Here is a 16,571-nt window from a genome sequence, read left to right as displayed (position 1 = left end):
AACCATGAGCTCTGTTGCTCTAGTGCTTGTGTGTGAGCTTATGACTCACCTTTCTACCATGCCAGGCAGTACCAACCATGTCATCTGCAAAAGAGAAAAACAAAACATCAGTGAGGATGCAGGCTACAGAGAGAATGGAGAGAACTCACCCACACAAACAGGGAGGGAATCACGAAACCACTCGCCACTTCTACAGACAGCAGTTATTTGATACACTCTGTATAATTTGCCGGCGGCAAGCGTGCTAAAAAGGAATCAGATGAAATTACTGGAGATAATACTGTAAATATTTTCAGTGAACTTGGCTAAAATTAGTCTTGCCTGAAATGTAATAGTGACATACAGATCTTCAAACAATTAAGGCTTTATGGTGAAATCTATGTCTCCCAAAATACATTCTCAGAAAAGGACATATGTTATCACAAGAAATATCCTGCCTACCAAACTTACTCAAGCTTTTTAATTTCAAGAGATAAAATAACCTTTTCCTATCAAAAATGCCTTTAGAAGAATGCCATAAAGTGACATGTTGGCAAGTATTAGGTCTATCTTCACATTTATTTCTCTTGTTGCTCAAGCTAACTGTGAGTAAAACGCATCCTTAAAAGAAGTTGAAGTTATCTGTCATCTCAAATAACCAACAATGAAAACAAGGACACCAGCATTTTAATTTTTTTATTTTTATTTTTGGCCGTACTGTAAGGCATGCAGGATCTTAGTTCCCAGACTAGGGATAGAACCCACACCCCCTGCAGTGGAAGCATGCAGTCTTAACCACTGGACTGCCAGAAAATTCCATGGACACCCACATTCTTAAAGGACTTCATAGTTGTTGACTACATACATATACTATGACGAGAGAAAGTACTTCTAAACTCTGTTTTAAGATATTATTAACTAAGAAAAGTTAAGACATCCACTGGCTTAGTCAAGGCCACGTCATAGTTAAGTACTGAGGTTGGAGTATGAACTCTGGACTCCAGAATATCATCAGTTCTCTAAGAAACAAATGCTGTTTTGTTACAGAAAAGTTTGCATGCATGCCAACCATAGGAATTTTAAGCTTTCTATCTTGAATAATGTCTTAATTAAAACAGCATTCTGACGAGCAGAGAATTTTTTTCCTAGAAACATTTTGAAGAAAGAAAATGCATCCAGACTTGACCAGCGTAGAATGTGCTCTGGAGTACTCCCAACCCAGATATCAACCGTGGGGCCATTGCGTACACTTCTCCAGGAAGAACACGAATTCAAACTGACACTGCGTCATAAAAGGTAGACTAACACACCGCCAACTTCTAAACAGACAAAGTGGTGTCTTCAAAGCCTAGGGGAATCACTTCAACAGAAGTATCTAGATTTGGTCAAATATTCCAGATTAAAAAAGGAGAGACCCTAAGAAAGAGTTTGGCCTGAAGCGTCCCCTATCTCCCTCCTTCTTACATATAAGTCTGCGCTTGCGTTTTTTGGGTTTCTTTTGTTTGTTTTTGCCTGCGCCACACTGCATGCGGGATCTTAGGTCCCCAACCAGGGATGGAACCCGTGCCCCCTGCAGTGGAAGCGCAAAGTTTTAAGCATTGGACCGCCAGGGAAGTCCCTCTATGCTTCTCATATTAAACTCATCTTCATAGAAGGATGGGGCAAAGAATGCCAAGTGTCTCTCAACATTCATTCTTTCCTTAATATAACAACTGAATTTTCAGTTGGATATGCCGGCCATAAAAACTGTATTTTCTGTATTCTCTCTCACAGGGCATGTGGCCCTATAACTATGTTCTATCTGATAAGATGACAAGTAATACATGCAATTTCTTGGTCAGGCCCTCACAGGAGGAAAAAAATACAGGTCCTCCTCTGTGCCTGTTCCTCCTCTTGATGGCTAGAAAGTAGATGTGATGGAAGGAGCTAAAGCAGCCATCCTAGACCCCAAGGTGAAAGCCATGTGCTAATGGTGGCAGAGCAGTGAGATAAAAAGAGGCAGGATCTCTAATGATTGTGGAGCTCTTATGCCAAACATTGCTTACCCACCTAGCCTTTTATCTGACAGAGAAATAAATTGCTATTTTATTTAAGCCATTACTAAACCTCTGCCACAGCAGCCAAACCAATATTCTAACTGACATAACTGACCTTGTGAGTTGTTAAAGACCAACCAGTGTTAACATTTTATGACTTAAAAGAGAAACAATCCCCAAAGCAAACTCAATCAGAAATTCTGCTGACAGCCCAAATGGCTTCAATATTTTATAGTTTGTTAAAACATGACCCTATTTCTTCGCTCTTCTAGGTCTGCTTGACTCAAGTCAGAATGTGCCCACTCACCCTCAGACCAAACGGTATGGAACTGGGCTTCCCTGGTGGCACAGTGGTTAAGAATCCACCTGCCAATTCAGGGGACACAGGTTCAAGCCCTGGTCCAGGAAGATCCCGCACGCCACGGAGCAACTAAACCTCTGCGCCACAACTACTGAGCCTGCGAGCCACAACTACTGAAGCCCACGCACCTAGAGCCCGTGCTCTGCAGCAAGAGAAGCCACCGCAATGAGAAGCCTGCGCACTGCAACTAGAGAAAGCCTGCGCACAGCAACGAAGACCCAACGCAGCCAAAAAAAAAAAAAAGGAAACCCCCAAAACTGTATGGAACCAAGTCAAAGAAAAAGCTGAGTTCAAAGTTTATCCTTTCAACACAGTCAGCTCTTCTCTTTTCAGATTAAATAACAACTCTTCAAATCGGCTTACATGTTTCCTAGATTTATGTTTTTATAGGAGTATAGGAATCACTCCACATGTAGCAATAGCTGCTAAATGTTTAAGGCAATGTGGTATGTAGTCAGGCCAAAGAGCTAATCCTAGCCCTTCCACTTCCTAGCCACGTGACCTCGTTTGTTTCTTATCCTCCTCTGCAGTCCTTATGTATTAAATGAAGAAGGCATCTACATCACAGCTTATTATATTCTGAATTTCATATAAGGTGATGTACATAACGGACCTAGCACAGAGTGCACCACGGAGTAAGCCCCTGAAAGGAAATTATGTCCCTTATTGCCAGCGTGCACTCTTCTTTCAGGACACAGCACCACTAAGTATCTAGGCCTCCCTTAAGTATGTTGTGCCCAACACAGTTTAGAGCCAAAAACAGTGACACATTTTGAGGTCATCCAATTCAACTCACCACACAGAAATTTCTGGACGGTTCCAGCAATATTTTGAAGTGCCTCAACTGGGAGCTTCTTAGGGTAAAAGAATTGTTCTAAAATTAGAGTGCTATGATGATTGCAAGATTGTGTAAATTTACTAAAAACCATTCAACTGTACACTTAAAATGGATGAATTTTAGAGTATATAAACTATCCCTCGATAAAGTTTTTTAAAAAAATCTCAATAAGCATATGGATAAGAATTGAAGAACTGGAATCACAAAATACATTTGATGTTACTTTATCAGACACAGGAAATAAAAGAGCTCTCAAAATGCTCTATGCATATCAACTCATGGCCTGGAGCAATGCAAAGTAATAAACAGGCATTCTTCCATTCAGTAGAAGACATGTTAGTTACTTGAATCAGGGTTGGGTGATGGGAGCTCACGACTGAGCAAGAGAACAGATATTTATATAAATAAATCATTACATGACAATGCTATGAGTGGGACAATAGGAGTAAGGACAGAGGGCACCAACACTTAGGAGAGGGACTAGGGAAACAGGCAGAGCTTCACAGATTACGGTTCAGTTAAGTTCTGAAAGAATAAATAAGAGTTCAATAGGCGGAAAAAAAATTCTAATCAAGGGAATAGAATGCAAACAGCTGCAGGAAATTACAATATGCTATAGAATTAACGCATATAAAAAAAGTTTTTGTTGAATGGATGAAATATACAAAGAAGTAAAAATATGTGCATCCTATTATATACGTCATGCAATGTGCATATCATACTACGTCACAGACAGCTTCCCATGCTAGTATTACAAGCAGATGTACATCAGGCATGGTAACAGTTGTGGAGGATTTTCTTTGTAAGGATAGATTATATGCATTCTTAGCCGTATCTGAAAACATTTTTTTATTTAGTACATTTCATCAGGGGACCATAATGCTTAGCTAATGTATTATAAAGAGGTCCCCAAGCATTTTGTGAAAAGAAGCTATTATGCAATTCCCCGAAGTCCGGAGATCACTAGAAACAGGATGAGGAAGGAGAAGACTGATAATAAAAATGTTCTCATCTAGGGGTAGGCGTGTGTGTGTGTGTGCTTGTGCGTGTGTGTATGTGTGCTTGTGCGTGTGTATGCGTGTGCGCATGCACAAGCGCATTTGCAGTAAGGAAATGAGACTTGTTAAGTGCAAAGTAGATAAGTAGAGTTGACAGGGGTAGCCACTAACTGTTCAGCTTTCCTACACAAAAGGTGAGAAGGGATGGGATTTGTAGACACTGATCAATCTGGAGAACTACCAGGAAAGTCTACAAGATCTGCTGATGGACTCCTTCATTCTGACCAGGGATCTCAGTACCATTTGAATATTTAATAAGCAGTCGTGCAGAGTTTTAAAGTTCAACTCAGGTTTTTCCCCAAGATATACATTTACACATTACATATTATGTACACATACATACAGTCCAATAAGAAATATCACCTTAAGCTGGGATATTAAGGGAATACAAATGCACACACTGGGAGCTATTTTTTCCTTACACTGTGCATGTCATATATTAAATGTCTCCTTTCTGAATGGCAAAGATTATACAGGAAATGATCAGAGACGAAATAAAACCCCATAAGATATAATCTGACTTACAAAATTATATCAACAGCATGCTAAACAATAAATCAGCCTTGATGGTCATCAACGTGTGGACATCTTCAAAATATAGTCTTTTTTCTCCCCATCTCACTGAGATATAATTGACATAACTTTTTATTAGTTTAAGGTATACAACATGATACCGCAAAAAAAAAACCAATAAATATATATATGGAACACCTCACAAATCTGCATGTCATCCTTGTACAGGGCCATGCTGATCTTCTCTGTATCATTCCAATTCTAGTATATGTGCTGCTGAAGCGAGCACTAAAATATATTCTTTATACAGGTGAATTAAAACTCAAGAAGTTTTAAGAACTTAACCCAAAGGAAGAAGCAGTGTTTTCAGTACCTGGCTATTAAAGGGCCAGAAATACTTGTTGGAATGCTCAATGACCAAATGATTCATCAGCAAAAACAGAAATCCACTCATGAAAAAGCTATATTCTTTTGCACTGTTCATTGGTTTCTCCTCTTAAGTTCTGACTCTACATAATTTCTCCTTGCCATAAAATAGACCATCTTCTCGGATCTATCAAATATAACAACACTGAAAAGTCTAAGAAGAGTTAACCTGAAATCTGCCGGCTTTTATAAAATTGATTAATGCCTTTATTTATACTTAAATTATCTTTCCTTCTACTCAGAATACACGTCATAATAAATTCAATTTCAAGCCTTCTTTATCTGGCTATGTGTATACAAGTAACTCAGTATTCTGTGTTTAAGTAGAGAGGCTTCACTACGTTAACATCAAATTAAATTCTTTTTTTTTTTTTTTTTTGCGGTACGTGGGCCTCTCACTGTTGTGGCCTCTCCCCTTGCGGAGCACAGGCTCCGGACGTGCAGGCTCAGCGGCCATGGCTCACAGGCCCAGCCACTCTGTGGCATGTGGGATCTTCCCGGACCGGGGCACGAACCCGTGTCCCCTGCATCGGCAAGCAGACTCTCAACCACTGCGCCACCAGGGAAGCCCCTAAATTCTCTTTAACATCAAGTTTTACAAAGGATATTTAAATTAAGCTATTAGTATTCTCATTTTACTTTATATGCATCAATTGGTATCTTGATATCTGGTTATTTATACCACACACCAAGTGTTTCTGTGAAATCTCACTATCTATCTGAACTCCACCTCACAGCCTATAGGCTGTTTCTGGAGTTAACTCAATATGCTTATTTTAGGCCACCTGCAGGTGATACTTGCTGTACTAGGAAAATGTTTGTTCCTCTTAAGATACCGCTAAAATAAGGTTACCATAACTTGTAAGTTCAGTGGTTGAGAATATTAGAAAACTAGTAGTAAACATGACTTCTTTACTTGTTTTCTTCTATGTTGAGGCTGTTTCCAAAAGTATACAGCAAACAATTTAAATTTAATTCTTTCTTAAAAAGTAGATAAAAGTCCTGTAATAGTACCTCTACAACAATGGGAGCTTTAAATTCTTGCAGAAGAAAACAAAACAAATGTTTCCTCTCTATATATACTTTTTAGTGACGGTTTCAACAATCCTTACCACAAAAAAGTCCTAGATGTCTAAAATCAAAGGGAGAAAGGTCACTATATGTTATCTCATACCAAGATATCACATCACTTTGTATGCAAGCTGGCCATAGAGTATACACATATACAAAGATAAATGAGTCTTCACCAACAATAGCTCAATTTACAATTCCTCTTCGGGACACCACATATTCTACTCAAGAGTGAAATATCTACTGGTATTTATTGCCACAACTACGCATATCCTGGCTGGGTAATAAATAAGAGGCTGAGTTACTTCATACAAAATCAAAATCAGTATTATTAGATCATTCAGTTGAGATAACCTGACTCAAAAATGCACTGGCTTGATGAATTGGGAGATTGGAATTGACCTATATACACTAATATGTATAAAATGGATAACTAATAAGAACCTGCTGTATAAAAAAAAATAAATAAAAGTTTTTTTAAAGTGCATTGGCTGGCCTAGAAAATCCTTGAAGACATTACACTAAAATGTATCCATCGTGTATTCTGGAATATTTATCATATTTTTGGCAACTGCTTGCATTGCTTTTGTAATTAGAAGTTGTAATTAGAAGAGCACCCACAATCAGTGTCATTTCTAAAAGAAATTAACATGAATAAACTTTTTTTCTTTTCATTTCTTTGGCATCAGTAATCAAGAGTTTGTAGAAGGAACCTTATTTTATACTCAAAAGCCAATCCGAGTTTCCCACTTTTTAGTTTGGTATGAAAACTGACAACACAAGCAAATTATGCAATTATTTCACAAGCAAATAATTTCTTTTTACAAGCAAATTATTTTTAAGATTAATTTTATTTAAGATTTATTTTTTCAAACATTATAGGTGTACAATTGACCAAAACAATGTAAGTATAATCTAAACTTTGATAATTATTACAAAAAAAGTAAAATTTTATGAGGAATACATTTTTTTTTTTAATATCATGTAACCTGTGATGTTTGGTCATATTTTGGAGAAAACAGTATGGAGAAAACACTACTGTATAGTGCTCAAAAAGATAACTAAAAACCCAAGTGAAAAGATTAAAATTCAAGATACTTTAGTAAAATAAGAAAACAAATATTGACACCTGTATCACCATTACATATAAATAGGAAGTGCAACAACTTGCTGTAGAATCTGGGCAAAGCCCCAGGAATCCAGGCTATTAGTACAAATAATTAGGACACCACAAATAGCCATTTTGTCCACTTCTGCCCTGCCCTCTACCCCAGAGAAACCTGCTTGGAGTAAACAGGATCTGAATTCAAGCAACTGAAAAATGAACCCACACAAATTAGAAGGAAACAGATGCAAATGCCTTAAGCAAATTTTCAACTGGAATCATTAGCAGTAATTTTAAAATCACAGTATAATAGCGAAAAGAATTACGTAAAGTAACAACGATGTTACACTATGCCTGTTTTGGAGAAATGAGGTGGTAACTCCACTGAAGTCACACTAGAATGACACAGCACACATTTCCTTTGACAAACTGTATAATTTGAGCTCTGTGGTACCAAGAATACAACTTAATTGAAATTCTTAGAATCTCACCTGTATGGCTAACAGAATACTTACTGCACAGGGGGTGAAAAGCTTAATGAGATAAAGTTTTTAGAGTGCTTTGAGATCTCTGAGCATTGTTTGGTTTTCTTCTCTATTAATGTTTAAGTCTTTGTGGAAGTTATGAGCCCTCCTTGTCATTTCCCCTCACCCCATATTACTTAACCTGAAATTCAGCCCCACACCATAAAAAACTTTTCCTTTTATAATAAATTGTGGTTTGATTTTGTTAAAATAATTAACAAAAGAAAAAGAACTTTCCAGAACAGAGAACTGAATGCCAATTAATTATAATGAAACTAAAGCCATAATTTATAAACTCTAAACAAAAAGAACAAACATGCCATCACATACTGTTTTTCTAAGTTTAGCATTTTATAATATGCTAAGAGTTTCTATTACTTATGTTGTCCCCAAATAAGCTGACTTCTCCAAAAGTGACAGATTTAGGTAGGAGAAAATAATTCCTAAAGTTCTCAAAGAGATTTTTACATTTTCACCCATTTATAAGGCATTTCTCCTATAAACTAACTTTACTTGAAGCTGGAAAGGACCTTAAAACCAATCTCCAACTACTCCCTCATTTTTTAAGATGAAAATTATGGAAAGAGTGGTTGTCATGTAGTTTGGCAAACCCATCATTTTGTGGCTGTGCCTGAAGCAGCCCATTCCTATGAGACTCTAAGGGCTAAATGTGCCCCCAAATTTGGAAATTTTTAAGAGCTTAATGATAGCTGCTTTCAAGTGGATTAAAAGACTCTAGATATTAACTTGGAATGTCTTCGTTCTGAAAAGCCCTGGGTGGGGGCAATGGTGAGGGTCATACTCTCCTTCCTGCAGTTTATAAATTTCCTACTGTTGTTAACTTGAATTCTTGGGGCAGAGTCGGGGGGATAAATTCTTAGCATAATCCCTAAATTAAATACAACTAGACTGCTGAACAGAGATTCTTCTGAAGGATTTCCAAATTAATACAGGGCTCCCCCTACTGGTCACATGCCAGTGGCAAATCCATGTAAGAAAAAGTAAACAAGCGCTTCTGTGTTTTTTCATCCATCTGTCCATCCATCCAAACATTTATTATTATTGTCTATCCCATGGGCAGGGCATAGCATTATGGCTAAGTGACGTACAATGAATACATAGTGGTATTATGAGAAAAAAAATGACTTTTCAAAAGCATGCAAAGGGCCTCATACTCCAAGTGATTTGATTTCAGATAATCATGGGGATGGAAGAGATTGATCTAGTCAAAGCCATTCAAATTCTTCAACTCAACCAAGCAAGCAATGATTCAGTTTGAGCAGATTGAATACTTGCAGTTACTGAACAGGGGAACAGGAACTCCAATGTCTAAAAGGTCCAGGTGGGTAACATAAATGAGTGCATAAGTCAGACTAGTGGGGACTGTGGTAACCTGGAGAGTGCAGGCCTAATTACTCAGCATGCTCAGCTGTTACTCAGCTCTAATCACTTGTTGCCATGCAGCAGTTCAGGTCTATGTTACCCTAGTCTTAGATATTTCCCAAGAGAAGCTAGAAATTTGGGTGTGAAATGTCCCAATATGAAAACACAGCTGGAGCCAACCAAAATATGTTGGTAGGCACATCCAGCCCACAGACAACTGATTTGCAACCTCTGGCCTAGAATCAGAAGGGAACTCACCTTTTATCACTGGGGATAAAAAGTGAGTTGATCTGCAAAATACTTAGGAGGCTGAGCTAACTAGCCTTGATTAGATGTGTGTGTGCACGCATGTGCCTGCGTGTGACGTCACCCTTCTCCATGCTAAACATCTCTAGTTCTTTCAACCACTCCTAATAAGACGTGGTTTCAAGTTTCCACTTTGGCTGATTATCTGATGAAGGAAGAACTAAATTCTGATCCCCTGCTTAATACTCCTCCTCCCCATTCCCAACTAAAACAAAACTCAGTGGTACTTCACTGTAAGTGGAAATTGTTAATAAATTTTTCCTTGGGTCACACCTCCACCCACCTCCTTCTCTGTTCTAAGAAAGGTAATAAAGAAGGTTGGGACATCCCCTCTATTTGTCAGAATGATGGTCTGGAAATCTCCTAAGGAATCCATGTGTAGGAAGGGCCACTCTCTATCGTACGCTGTATTCACCAAGCCCAGTTGCAGCTTCAGGGCCCAGTACCTTCAGAAGACTTAGGTAAACTGTGGGAAGTGCAGGTAATATGGTTTGGGCCATGTTCATTTGAAAAGGAGTGTAGAGTCTATGGGGCCTTGAGGTCCTCAAACTGTCTGTCATTAAAGGAATCAAAGAAAGTCAGGCCTAGAGAAGGAAGGCAACACCGAATGTGGCAGATGTTAAAACAAATGATCTCAAAACAGAAACAAACAATGCAAAGAAGATCTGCTTCAGAACTTGTCTTTGGATTGGTGCTCAGTGTGCTACCTGTTTGAAAGTGGACTTCTATATACCTGTCTCTGGAGTTGTGGCACGTTCCCCATTTTCCATGATTTCTCTAATAATAACCAATAGCAATACAACAATTTCATTTGCAAACTCTCCATATTCTGAGATGGAAACCCCTTCCAGGCATAAAACTGAAACTACTGTAGAAGGGTGTAGCTCAATAACTGGAGGGTTAATTATCTCTAAACTCCGGGCTTCCCTGGTGGCGCAGTGGTTGAGAGTCTGCCTGCCAATGCAGGGGACACGGGTTTGAGCCCTGGTCTGGGAGGATCCCACGTGCCGCGGAGCAACTAGGCCCGTGAGCCACAACTACTGAGCCTGCGCGTCTGGAGCTTGTGCTCCGTAACAAGAGAGCCCGCGACAGTAAGAGGCCCGCGCACCGCGAAGAAGAGTGGCCCCCGCTTGCTGCAACTAGAGAAAGCCCTCACACAGAAACGAAGACCCAACACAGCCAAAAATAAATAAATAAATAAATAAATTTTAAAAAATTATCTCTAAACTCCCTCACTTCTGGTCTGAAGGTCATTGTTCCTGAGGCGAAATAAGCCTTACCTTAGATTTTAGTCACAGAACATCTGAAATCACAAGGAAAAAAGCCCTGGCTAGGAGGACCTTACTTCCAATTGAAGGCTGATCTACCTGCCATAGCAGTCACCTATGTAGAATTTCCACACCACTGCTCTCCTCACCTTGGCACGTTCCTGCTCTGCAGGGAATAAGAACAAGACTAAATTTAACCCTGAAGGTATTGAGAGCAAAACTGTAAAGCAAGCAACAAGGCTTCTAAATACCCCTTGGGTTACCTCAACTAACCTGGTAAAGGGAAAGCCCAGTTAAGCAGTCACTGAGAGAGAAGAAAGGAATAATCCTAAATTATTGGATAAGATGAAAAGTGAAATAATCAGATGGAACTGGGGAGACAAAGGCCTGGGAGAGCTAATCTGGACTCTTTAATTGAACATCAGGGGTCTACAGTCACAACTCTTCTTGTTAATATTTCTTCCTCAATATTCTGGGGACCACTCATCGCCACTTCATCTGCTGATGACCTGTAATTCCCTCGGTCAGGATATTTCACTTCTGTTATTCCTCTATTGGAATGGGGGACTGATACGATTTTTATCATCTGACCTATTGATACAGGATGGGAACACATGGACCAAGCACTAATCCGGGGCCTGAAGGAAGGTCAAGCCAGGTCAGTCAGTACTCATGAGGCAGCACAGGCTTCCAACCGGATGCTGGGCCCTACCCAGGAAATATCTCCAAATTAGGGGCACAAACCCAAGGTCACAAGGGCAAGCTGACTTTTCCAATCTTTCCTGGCACACTTCTCAGACGGTCAGCCCCTATCATGTGGTTTGGCGAGGAGAAAAAACTTGGACCAATATTGATGGTGAGAAGAGGTTGTTCTCTTTCTCATATAAGCCTTTTTTGATACATGTATTAAGGCATTAGGCTGCAGACATCCATGCCCTGGTTCCCCACATATCCAGCCACCAGAAAACCTTGTAAGATTCTAGAGCCAGACTAATTTTCATCTTCTTTTAAGTTACCCCAGGGCTCCAAACAGCCACTGATACTGAAAATGTAGCCCTGGGCCTGCAACATAACACAGTCAACTAAAGGACAACAGGCACAATTCATCAAAATATACTATAGGGCAAATCACAGCAGCACGAAAGAACACTAAACCTGGGAGTGATAGACACAGAACTCCATCAAGGTGAATGCCCCTTCTCAGTACAAGATCAACACACACACCATAAAATACACATTGTCAGGCCCCGCTGCCACTAGAACTGTCTTTCTAAAATGTACACCAGATCATACCTGGTTTCTACTTTAAGGCTCTCTGCCCTCTTGAGCACAGCACTCAAGGACCTGCACAATCATGTCCTAATTTACTTTTCTGGCCACTGCACACCACTCACTTCCTGCTGTTTGATCAAACCATATCCACACCTGAACGATCACTAGTCCACTGTGTTACAGAAATGGTAAAGACCCGGATCCTGCCTATAGTACAGTGAAGACTAATTGGCTGTCCTCCAGATGTTACTAATTCCATGATGAATAAATCAAGAATTCTGAATTGTTTTTCCACTAAAAATACCTATCACAAAGGGACAGGAAAATGCATATTTACATGAAAGATAAATTAAAGGATGATTATTTGGCTTAACAAAAAAGTGTTTTAAATAGCGAACTCCCTTAGTGCTTTGTAAATGGGATATGACTTGCAAAAAGAGGTTCACGTATAAAAATTTTAAGCATATATCCAGCCCTTCTGTTGGTGATACTTCCCATCAGTATGGCTCACAATATGATAGGGCATGATGTTTAATAAGTTGGCATTTGTCTCTGACTCATTTTGTGGGAAAAAGTATCCATGCCCATGGGAAAAAAAGAAAGTGGAAGAGGAAGAATAAAGAGGTGGGAGAAGCATTTTATAATTTGTCAAGATACTAGGACTGGTGCATCATTATTATTTCATCGTTACTTTAAAGAAAACTGAAAGATCCTCTCCAGTGCTGTGGGACTGGTGGCGCTTCATCCACATCTCCCGCCACTGTACTACTCATCTTTAAGCAGGGCCATGAGGTGACCACCACCAGCACACGCTGATCTGTGCTCAGATGCTGCTTGAAGGATGCAGTGTGTGACTGCAGAGCACAGCAAGCTGACTGGTTCTCACAGATCAAGGTCAGGACCTTGGCCTTTTATCACTACTATTCTGTAGACTGCCAGCCGAAAATGCATGTTTTGGGAGACAGAGGAAGCCAGGGTTTTAGAGTGTAAGGGTACACAAACACAGTAGTACTGACAAGCAGGAGATCTCAGGTGAAGATACTAATGTATCTAGAGTAAAAACTTTGCACAGTTTATCTGATAGAGGAATTAAAATTATCAGGAGACTAATTTGGAGCTAGCATTAACAATGCTATAGGATGGACCTAGAGTCTGACATACATAGTGAAGTAAGTTCAGAAAGAGAAAAACAAATACCGGATGCTAACGCACATATATGGAATCTAACAAAATGGTACTGATGAACCTAGTAGCAGGCCAGGAATAAAGACACAGATGTAGAGAACAGACTCGAGGACACAGCAGGGGAAGGGGAAGCTGGCACAAAGTGATAGAGTAGCACTGACATATATATACAACTAAATGTAAAATAGATAGTTAGTGGGAAGCAGCTGCATGGCACAGGGAGATCAGCTCAGTGCTTTGTGACCACCTAGAGGGGTGGCATAGGGAGGGTGGGAGGGAGGCTCAAGAGGGAGGGGATATGGGGATATAGGTATACATACAGCTGATTCACTTTGTTGTACAGCAGAAACTAACACAACATTGTAAAGCAATTATACTCCAATAAAGATATTTTTTAAAATCCCACAATTCTATAAAATACGATTTAAACACTGGAAAATATTTTTCATGATTAACTCATTACAATATATTATGAAACACATGTACATAATAAAACACTCATTATTTTCTAACTCTCATTATTTTTAAGCATTTGGTCAAATGTATTAGAAAAGATTATCAAAACAATAGTACAAATCAGTCATTTCAAAAGGCAAAACCATAAAACAAACTATAGACTAGAAGTGATATTAATTTTGATCAAAAAATTTGCTTGCTATGGGACTTCTCTGGTGGTCCAGTGGTAAAGAATCTGCCTTCCAATGCAGCGGATGTGTGTTCGATTTCTGGTCTGGGAACTAAGATCCCACGTGCCGCGGGGCAACTAAGCCTGAGTGCCACAACGAGAGAGCTGGCAGGCTGCAAACTACAGAACCCGTGCGCTCTGGAACCTGTGAGCCACAGCTAGAGAGAAGCCTGCGTGCTGCAACAAAGAGCCCATGCGCCGCTACAAAAAGATCCCACATGCCAAAATGAAGACCCGATGCAGCCAAAAAAATAATAATAATAATAATTTGCTTGCTAAAAAAGTAACAGTTGTACATGTTTACTAAAAATCTTTATCACCTCTGAGTTTAACAAAGTAATAGAAACATTTTTTAGAGGCTTTAGTATGATCTGGGTACTATTCTAAAGAGGTTTACACATATTACCTTGTTTAATTCCCAAAACAACTCTGTGAGGTAAAGAGAATTATCATCCTTAATTTACAGATGAAAAACTGAAGCACAGAGGGTAAGTAATTCACTCAAGGCCATATAACTAGTAAATGAAGGAGTTATTTAATTAACTTGAAACCTCATACAGATTATTGAAGCACGATTACATTTACATAGTAAGCCAAGGGAAATACCTTTAAAACTATACAGATACATGCACATTAACACATTTTTTGTTTGTTTTGCTTTGTTTTTTTTAATTTCTTTATTTTTTGGGTGCACTGGGTTTTTGTTGCTGGACGCAGGCTTTCTCTAGTTGCGGCGAGCGGGCTTCTCATTTCGGTGGCTTCTCTTGTTGCAGAGCACGGGCTCTAGGCACGCGGCCTTTAGTAGTTGTGGCACGCGGGCTCAGTAGTTGTGGCTCGCGGGCTCTAGAGTGCAGGCCCAGTAGTTGTGGCACACGGGCTTAGTTGCTCCGCGGCATGTGGGATCTTCCCGGACCAGGGCTCGAACCTGTGTTCCCTGCATTGGCAGGCAGATTCTTAACCACTGCGCCACCAGGGAAGTCCCCTTAACCACATTTTAAAAGCATTAATTTTCTGCATGTGGGACTTGATCCAAAGCTAATCACAGATGCACCTGTTTGTATTGATAGTCTGCCTCACAAACTACTTGAGAAAAAATCTTGGTTAATAACAACAACGAAGAGATACAGCGATTATTTGTTTTATAAAATTATTTGTCATATTACAATATGATTCATTAGAGGTGCCTTTAGGTAGCAAGCTACCAAATGCTACACAGTGTGCATGCATCCACAATGCAGCTTTCTTTTTGGTGGAGCTGGTTTCCCTGAATCAACCACATTGCTAAAGACTGAAATTATAAAGACTGAATTAACTACATACTTTAAAAGCAACATATATGTTACACAGGGAGAAGCACGGCCATATAGGAAAAGCCGACCAAGGGTTAAGATTTTAGGGTCCTTTAACTTGAAATCAACCATGTAAGGGTTATGATTTCTCAGGAAATGAAGACCCAAGGAGAGCTTTTCTTTTAAATATCACAATAGAAAAAAGGATCAAGACTACGCCATTGAGTAAAAATTAATAATTACGTTCTTATTTATATTTATCTGGTCACTTCTAATACTTTGGAGCTAAATGTTTTTTTGGTTTTCTTAAATTAGTATATAAGAGTTAATGAAAATAATTAGGCTTTTCCAACACTATGTTCAAATTTAAACTACCCAACATTACGTATGGAAATTCTGCCTCAGGCAGTATTTTCTTCTGGTCTGGTATGTATAATCAAGGTGTGATATCTCATTGTAGTTACTGTTAAAATAGAAGGGGAAATGGGAATTCCCTGGCAATCCAGTGGTTAGGACTCCATGCTTCCACTGCAGGGGTTTGATCCCCGGTCAGGGAACTAAGATCCTGCGTGTCGCACAGTGTGACCAAAAAAAAAAAAGGGGGGGGGGGTGAATGGTGTTCAGATGCTCATACTTCCTAGCTATTCGTCCTTTTATCATATATTAGCTGTGGTGTCTTTTGTTGGCATATACGAGCGACATGGCTATAATGAATGCCTAGCAACTAGAAATGAGAGTAGTTTTCATGTGTGGCTAATAAAAATCACTCTCATTACCCTATGGTCCCACACTCCCCATACAATGCTTTCCCACAACCTTTAGCTCATCACCTTAAGTAGACCACAGGGGATATGGAATGGAAACAATTTATCAGTGATGAATTATATGTAGATGAAAACTTTGTAAAACAATCTATCTTCAGCCTAAGTTAGTTTGTATAGTCCCAGGGCCTACTACAGTGCTTGCGTATAGGAGGCATTTAATAAATGTTCATTTGTTAAAAAGTAAAACTATACAGACACCTGTTTGGCATTTAGTTCTATTTCCTGAAGACAGAGGAAATAGATCGCTTTCATCTGGAATATGTACTTACATCAAAACAAGAGCTGACTGAAATGAACAAACTGATTCAGTGTTTTTAAATAGAAAAAAAACAAAAGAAGATGACATATTTATAAAGAAGATGCTTACCTTGCAAACAGAAAGAACATTAACATTTATCAGTTTCTTGATGGTCTGCAAAAGAAATATTGATAATTTTATATAGATTTG

At 39.2% G+C, this 16,571-nt stretch overlaps 1 protein-coding gene and 1 non-coding gene across 4 annotated transcripts in view; both read right to left on the bottom strand.

Annotated features, from left to right (window-relative positions):
* The window catches only part of HSD17B12 (hydroxysteroid 17-beta dehydrogenase 12), a 167,881-nt gene that overhangs the window by 28,581 nt on the left and 122,729 nt on the right, over positions 1-16,571 (bottom strand). For all 3 annotated transcript variants that reach the window (XM_019948010.3, XM_019948011.3, XM_019948013.3), the window contains 2 exons: positions 16,491-16,535; positions 50-84 (listed from right to left, as the gene is read on the bottom strand). In XM_019948010.3, coding sequence (XP_019803569.1) covers positions 50-84; positions 16,491-16,535 — 80 coding nt within the window. The remainder of the gene's footprint in view (positions 1-49; positions 85-16,490; positions 16,536-16,571) is intronic.
* LOC117313482 (U6 spliceosomal RNA) lies at positions 4,969-5,074 on the bottom strand. Its single transcript, XR_004527988.1, has one exon. It is a non-coding gene; the product is annotated as a U6 spliceosomal RNA (small nuclear RNA).

This window comes from Tursiops truncatus, chromosome 8, assembly GCF_011762595.2.
Source record: "Tursiops truncatus isolate mTurTru1 chromosome 8, mTurTru1.mat.Y, whole genome shotgun sequence".
Classification (NCBI taxonomy): Eukaryota; Metazoa; Chordata; class Mammalia; order Artiodactyla; family Delphinidae; genus Tursiops; species Tursiops truncatus.
This window is presented reverse-complemented; position numbering and strand designations above follow the sequence as displayed.